The sequence below is a fragment of the Bos javanicus genome, chromosome 9 (assembly GCF_032452875.1).
Source record: "Bos javanicus breed banteng chromosome 9, ARS-OSU_banteng_1.0, whole genome shotgun sequence".
NCBI classification, from domain to species: domain Eukaryota; kingdom Metazoa; phylum Chordata; class Mammalia; order Artiodactyla; family Bovidae; genus Bos; species Bos javanicus.
In genome coordinates, this window is record NC_083876.1 from 96,063,854 (window position 1) to 96,071,493 (window position 7,640).

The 7,640-nt window shown below is 43.3% G+C and overlaps 1 protein-coding gene across 2 annotated transcripts; it reads left to right on the forward strand.

Moving 5' to 3' along the window:
* Nucleotides 1-109: 109 nt before the first annotated feature.
* MRPL18 (mitochondrial ribosomal protein L18) lies at nt 110-5,963 on the forward strand. Of its 2 annotated transcripts, none has more exons than XM_061428471.1 (4): nt 110-845; nt 1,348-1,534; nt 4,833-4,915; nt 5,590-5,657. In XM_061428471.1, the coding sequence occupies exons 1-4, from the start codon at nt 794-796 to the stop codon at nt 5,655-5,657; spliced, it is 390 nt and encodes a 129-aa protein (XP_061284455.1). In that variant the 5' UTR covers nt 110-793. The 2 variants fall into 2 exon arrangements, with proteins under 2 accessions (XP_061284455.1, XP_061284454.1); XM_061428470.1 differs by having other exon boundaries at nt 120-845; nt 4,833-5,064; nt 5,590-5,963.
* Nucleotides 5,964-7,640: the final 1,677 nt, after the last annotated feature.

Here is a 7,640-nt window from a genome sequence, read left to right on the forward strand (position 1 = left end):
GGTACTCGACTGACGCTTTCTCCCAATAGGCACAGGTTGCGCGTGCGCTTCTGCACATTCTGGCACCTTCTAGAAAAGGTGGGCGGTAGGGCGGAGCTTGGAGTGTGGCGGAAAGTGGGTGGGTGGTGTAAGGTGGTGTGTCTGAGGTAGGACCGAGGTTCTGTACGGTTCTTGGTGGTTTATAAATCGGCGTCCTTGTTTTCCTTAAGTATGAGCTCGAGCGGAGAGCGCGCAAAACAAGCGCTCTATTCCCGGCCTCAATAGTTCAGGCTTGGGAGCCTGAGTGGGACCGCGTAAGGGTTCTCCATGAGTCATTAGGGAAAACAACCATAACATCTGAAGAGAAAACCGCCTCGCGCTGCCGTTTTCTCGCAGAGACCAACGTGTGTGTGTGTGTGTGTGTGTGTGCGTGCGTGCCCGACGATTATCGAGCCCAAGTAAGGTACCAAAACGCCTTGCGGGCCAGCGACGCAGGATGCTGCAGACAAGCGCGGACCGGCTTAACGGACCGTGCCCAACCCCTCTTCTGGCTCACTGCGAGGTGGTTGGCTGGCTCCGGCGTCTCCGTGCGCCACAGCGTATGCGCTGATTGGAGGAATGGAGATGACGGATTGCACTCTCCGTCACTCAGCTGCAGAGGCTCGTTAGCGCGGCGATCTAGGCCTCTATGACCTTACGTCATTCGAAGGCTTTTCCCTGAGTAAGTATGGCTGCCGCTGGCGGCTCTTTGGGACGCCGTTGAGGAGAAGAGGGCGAGGTCTATCCGAGGCTTTGGCTGCGATTCTCCTCAGCGATGGCGCTTCGGTCGCGGTCCTGGGAGTTGTTGCCGGTTTGCAGAAACCCCGGTAATTCGTTTCAGGTTACACCCCGGGGTCTGCACTGGCAAATGGTCGTTGTATATGCAGCATGCATTATGCATGCTCAGTCGAGTCCAACTCTGTCGACCCCGTGGACTGTAGCCACCCAGGCTCCTCTATCCATGGAATTCTCCAGGCAAGAGTACTGGAGTGGGTTGCCATTCTTTTCTCGAGGGGAATCTTCCCCACCCTGGATCGAACCTGCCTCTCTGGCGTGTCCTGCCCGGGCAGGCAGATTCTTTAGGCTCCTGGGAAGCCATCATTTCCCACGGAAAAGTAAAGGAGCTAACGGTAGCGTGGTGACGACATTAGTAGAAAATTAAGGACCAGGTTCTGTGGTGACGACACCCCGTTACCGAACATATCTCTTGTACCTTTTCCAGGGCGCGAGGCCTGAAGTGGGGAAAGATGGGCACAAGTTACATCATGTTCCTGATTTGTCCGTATTCGTCATTCTCTTAAGATCCATGTGGTGGTTTTTGTTCTTTAGGATGTCGGGTGGCAGCGTTCTCGACCAGTGCTAAGCCAGTGGTGAAGCCTGAGGCGGACCCCGTGGGAAATGAAGCCGTTGCCCCAGAGTTCACCAACCGGAACCCCCGGAATCTGGAGCTCTTAGCTGTGGCCAGAAAAGAGCGGGGTTGGGGGACCGTGTGGCCCTCCCGTGAGTTCTGGCACAGGTAATTAAGTTGCTCCGTGTTGACCACACAGCCCTGCACGGCAGTTCGTTTAAGGAGCGTGCCAGGTAGCTGCTGGCGATTCTCAGACTTGTGCTGGGTCTAGGAGGGGAAGAGGGAGGCAAACGGTAAATAAATAGGTGTCATGGAAAAAAGGTAAAGAATAGGAGACTGGTTGCCTACCCAAACTCTCCGAAAATAGAATAAAACCAAACTATCTGCCAAGAAGAAGGTACCTAATAGAGGAAAACAGCTAGGGTGGGAATGAGCTAGGTGTGTTTGAGGAACCGAAAGGCTTGTGTACCTAGAGCTCTGGGCCAGAAGGTGAATGGAGAGGTAGGTAGGATACACGTCATTAGCTTTGTAAATCAAGGAAGCGTTGGGGGCTTTATTTTTATTGTAGTGGGAAACTGACTTTAGTTTAACCCTGAATGGAAGATCATTCTGGTTCCTTTGAGGAGAACAGATTTTTAAGGGGGCAGTGGTAAAGGCAGGAGAGCAGTTAGGGGTTTATTCTTTGTTATAAAGATGGTGAATTATTGAATACTTTCTATTTGCCAGGAACCTGATGCTAGGCACTTTATATGCATTTTCTCATTTACTCCTAAAAAGTACTTTTTGAGGCAAGTGCAGTAAATTCCCCCATTTTATAGAGCAGGGGAATTGAGGCTTAGGGAAGGAAACACGAGGGTTCAAAGAAAGGTGGCAGGGCAGTTCATATTCAAATAATCTGACTCTTAAGTCTAGAATTTTTTTTGAAACACTCAAACTATTATTTTCTGTTAATATTTGGATATTTAAATAATTGGAGACCTACCTCCCCCTTCCCCCCATTTGTCCTGTTCACAGTACTACCAGTAGAAAATTGGAAGTGACCTTGGAGATAATGAGTCCCACTCTTTTATTGCACAGATGGTTTAAGACAAGGATCAGCAGACTTTTGCTCCTGGGCCAAAGCTGGCTTGGTAGCTAAATATTTTTACATTTTTGAAAGGTTCAAATAAAATGCAAAGAATATTTTGTGACATGAAAACTGTAAAATTCAAATTTCTTTATCCACAAAGAAAGTTTTCTTGGCACACAGCCACCACCCATTCTCACCTGGCTGTTCTGGTATTACTGTGGCTGAGTTGAATAGTTGACCTATATTGTTACCTGAAAACTAGGTTCGCCTCTTGGTGGGTGTCAGGCCAGAAGGCACAACCAAGATCAGGAGAGGGAGGGGTTTATTACTTGCAGCAAGTAAAGAGAACACTGGGTGTCTTCCTCAAAGCAGTGTTTCCCCAGACAGCATAACTGGGGAAGTTTTAAGTTAAGGTTACACACATATTCATGAAGGGGCTTGAGCAGAGGAGCACTCAGTATAGAATAGAATCAGGGCCAAGGTCTACAGAGTGCTAGCTTTAGTTTGTTGAAGTCACAGGGTCAGCATCGTCATTTCCTTCCTCCACCTGAGTGCAGAAATCCAAGGCGGTATCAAATTGTTCTCTATGTCCCTTGAGGAGGAATCAGGACTCTCTTTTATTCTTTTGTTTCTTGATTGCTTTTCCTTTGTTCCTTCATTCCCTTACTTCCCTTAAGATCATTAATTACTGAGACCTATTCAAGAGCAGTTACAGTGGCCAATCTTAGATCACAAAATGGCTTAGGTCAAAAATGGCTTCTCTTAGGTCAAGAAAGCCACACCTGGTTCTCTTTCTCCAGGGACCCACTACCCTTTCTGCTTTCAATCTGGTCCCTTATAGAAAAAGTGTGTTGACCACTGAATTAAGAGTTTGTGATTTTTTACTAAGACTAACAGCAAAACCAGGAGTAGAACCCATATTTCTAAATCTAGTGCTTTTTATGCTGTTTCATACTAAGAACCTTTCTATAGTCTAATTTCAGCGTTTTCTCCGCACCCCCCCCCCCCGTGTTTTCTTTATCGTGAACTTAATTTCTAAATGTGTAATGTATGCAAATGTTATAAAATCCAAAAAGGAGTAGTTTCTCATGTACCCTTCTATAGCTAGTCTGTGCACATAAGTATAAACTTGTAATTTTTTTTAACATAAATCTTAACATATCTGTTGTTCTGCATTTCCCCACCCATTCCTTCACCACTACCCCCACCTCCGCCACAGAATACGTCTTGGAAGTATTTTGTGTTGGTTGGGAACATTGGCTCTGGAGCCAGTCTCCTGGACTTAAATCCTGCCTATGACCATTTCTTACCATTAGTTGTAATATCGCTCAAGTTATTTAACCTTTCTGTGTTGGTTTCTGCAGCCCAAAAGGAAAGAAAGGATAATGGGATTAGTTTGAGACATGAGCTGTACCTGTAAACAATTAGGACTCCCTGGTACAGTCAGTGTTCAATAAATGCTTGCAGCAGCAGTAGCAGCATAAAGTGCTACTTTGTTCTTAACTGTGTAAAATAACTTTAAAGTTACTGTAAAATACCATTGCGTGACTGTTTTAATTCATTGATTCCGGATTGATGATTATCTTTTATTATTTCAACCAGTGTTGCAATTAATTGTCTCATGCATGCAGTTTAGCACTGAGATTGGGCATATATTCATGGGTTTTAAGAGTCATTAATAGTTTCCTTCTCTGTGAACAGTCTGTCCAAATCCTTTGCCTAGTAAGTTACTGGTCATTTTCTTATTGATGATAGGAGGCTTTTTATATATTATGGGAATTAGCCCTTTGAACAATATATGATTTTAAAATATTTTTTGTTTCTTTGTTTGCCTGTTGACTTTACTGTTTTTTTTTGTTTTTCTTAGCATGCAGAAAACTCACTTTTTTTCTTTTTTATAAAAGCCATAGGATATAGTTTGATGTTATGTTAACTAGCTTGATATAGTTAAATAGGCTTATTTTACTTTGAGATTGTTTAAAAATATGTTGTCTTCTAGTACTCACATGACTTCTGTTTTTATATTTAAATGTTTGAGCCATCTTACATTTATTTTGGAAAATACAGAGTAAGTATATCTTTATCCAGTGAAGAGTCAGCAAGTTAGCTCTGCCTCCTCAGTTCCTTTTTTGAAGTAGATACTGTGTAAATCTCAGCTCTAAAATGCCAACTTTCTTCTGGGTATTTGAGGCTAAGTAGAAATGTTTGGTTTACTATTGAGGATATCCTCATAAAGGCAGAGGGAAAACAACTCTCCCAAGTAAAAACCAGGTTGAGTATGTTGACATAAATGAACGAGACATTGCATTCTTGAGAAGTACTTTTGCACTTATTCACCTGAAGTCATTTGTCTTTAGAATTCTTCTATGATTTTTGTCCTCCTCTCACCTTGTGTAGGTTGCGAGTTATAAGGAGCCAGCATCACATAGAAGCGCTTGTTGAGCATCGCAACGGCCAGGTTGTGGTGTCAGCCTCCACTCGTGAATGGGCCATTAAGAAGCACCTTTATAGCACCAAAAGTGTGGTGGCTTGTGAGAGTGTAGGACGAGTGCTGGCACAGCGGTGCTTGGAAGCAGGAATCAACTTCATGGTCTACCAACCCACGCCTTGGGAGGCAGCGTCAGACTCGGTATTTTTGTTCTCACTACTTAGTTAGGAGGTGTCGTGTTAATTCTTGACATTAGATACTTACATAATAGTAGTTTGTTTATAAAGTTCTTTCCAAGTGTCTGAGCCTGAGTTAAGTGTCCTGATGCGCGGTACCTCACTTCAGCTTCACAGCAGCCTTAGCATCAGGAATCATGGTCTCTCTTCTGTAAGTTAGCTGAGGTTGGCTGACTGGCTCAGTGTGGTGCTGGGCAGGGTTCAAACCCATGCGACCAATTCTATAGCTGTAATGTTGACTTCTCTGCCGTTCATATAGTATCATCTTGTCCACAGAATATTTTCAAATACTGCTAATCCTTAACATCTCTATACCTTCTTTTATCTGTGTCATTATTAAGATCACTTTCTGAAAAAAACAGTGTAGGCTGGGAAGTTAGCAAGGAGCAGATCGGTGGTTTATTTCTCTTCCTCTTAAGAAGTGAGCTATTTATGGTCAGCTTTTAGTGTTAACTTCATCTTTTCCTTCTTTCTTGATCTTCAAAACCAGATGAAACGACTACAGATTGGCATGATAGAGGGTGGTGTGGTGCTGCAGGAGCCTCGGAGAATCTATGAATGAAGCAGAAGCATTGTTTGGAACTTGTAAATGAAAGCTGTCAGCTCTTCATTCATCAGAAAAGCGCCTCGGGAAGAACTGCCAGCTTGGACGTTTTATACAAAAATTAACAGCAGAATGTTATTAGTTAAGGTTGTCTCCTTCTCCCCTTCAGTATGTTTGTCTTAAATCCAGGGCTGAATTCTTCGTTCTTGGACATGAGAGAAGTGTCTGAGAAAAATTGTTGCCAATTGTAATTGACTTCTGAAGGACAAATTAAATTGTTGTTTATAAGTTAAAGAATAAAGGTATATTATTAACTCTTATTTTTTAGTTATATGGCATTTTCTCCCAACTATGAACTCTCGGTGGCAAGGATACACATTAAAGGTTTGTGCACTTGGTCATAGCAGGTGGTCTCAGTAAATGAGAACTGTTGCTGCTCAGGTGTGGAGGCTTTTTTTTTAAGTAGGAGATGTCAGTATCAGTTTATTATAAACAGTAATGCAAAGATAAGAGCAAATCCTAACCTTATTGGGCTCCTGGATCCTAACAGAGCCAGATTTGAAGAAAGGAATGCAGTGAGAAAAGGAAATAAGGTGTCTATACCATCTAGAGAAGCTGTTGGGAGATGGAGCCTGAAGTGCATTTGGGTTAATTTAAAGTTGAGGTAGGGTAGATGGGAATCATGGCAGGTCTCTTAAATGAGTGATTAAGTCAGAGTAAGGTGTTAACTGATCTTGGCTATTTAAGAAATGTGGTGAGGAAGAGCCAGTAAGCACAGTGGCTTCTAGCATATTCCCCCCACATTTTAAATATGAAGTCCAATTCTGTATTTATATAGAAGTGAAATAATATTGCTATCATCAATCTGAATATTCAGGGTATTATTTTAAAAGGAAAATGTATGCAATCAACGTTTTTTGAAAGTTTGATTCATTCTGAGAGGCTTTCAGAATGCAATGCTTAGTTTTCCTTTTGATCTGTAGCTATTACAGTAAAGACATTTATAGGTATGTATTAATAGTTCTGGGCTTCCCTGGTGGTTCAGATGGTAAAGAATCTGCCTGCAATGCAGATCTGGGTTTGAACCCTGGGTTGGGAAGATCCCCCTGGAGAAGGGAATGGCCACCCACTCCAGTATTCTTGCCTGGAGATTCCCATGGACAGAGGAGCCTAGCAGGGTCCATGGAGTCACAGAGTCAGGCACGACTGTGTCTAACACCACCACCATGATAGTTTTAATATTTTCTTCTCTCATCTTAAAGACCACAGTTCTAAAAGGCTGTCAAAACAAGTCTAGAATTCAAGGGAGGACACAAGACCATGGACTGGGGTAGTGTGGCTTTGGAAATTGACAACAGGGTTCACCTGTAAATGGTAGTGGTTCAGTTGATTAGTGGAGTCTGCGACCCCATGGACTAAAACTGGACAGGCTCCTCTGTCCGTGGAATTTCCCAAGCAAGAATATTGGAATGCGTTGTGATTTCCTTCTCCAGGGGATCTTGGGCACTTAGAGATCAAACCCACCTCTCCCTCACTGACAGGTGGATTCTTTACCACTGCACCACCTGGTGGGGATTTTTTTCTTGGAGGCATAGGATCTAGATCATCTCAGTATCAAGAATTCCTTCAGTTTGGGCAATTTTTGAGACTTGGTATAGCAAGTATGATAAATGGTGTTACAAAGGCAACAGCAATGCCAAATAGGGAAAAGGGGACCGGGGAGGAGAGGAGGGTACGGGGCAAACGTATGTTAACAGTGATGGCCAAGGTGGCAAGAAGTGATTTAAAAACCAGAGGCTATGCGGGCCCCCTATCCCCGCACCATGGCTGCAGTACCTGCTTTATTGCAGTTCCTTCAGGCTCTGTTTACTGGTCTGTTTTTACTCTTTCGGGCACTACTTTGTCCTACCATTGCCTCTTTTTTTTTTTTCTTCTAATTTTATTTTTAAACTTTACATAATTGTATTAGTTTTGCCAAATATCAAAATGAATCCGCC

Bases quoted from the DNA above. Each gene is read 5' to 3' on its own strand.
- MRPL18 (XM_061428470.1), top strand. From the start codon at position 794: ATGGCGCTTCGGTCGCGGTCCTGGGAGTTGTTGCCGGTTTGCAGAAAC. The intron at 846-1,347 runs GTAATTCGTTTC...TTTGTTCTTTAG, and splicing joins GCCGGTTTGCAGAAACCCCG to GATGTCGGGTGGCAGCGTTC. The intron at 1,535-4,832 runs GTAATTAAGTTG...CACCTTGTGTAG, and splicing joins TCCCGTGAGTTCTGGCACAG to GTTGCGAGTTATAAGGAGCC.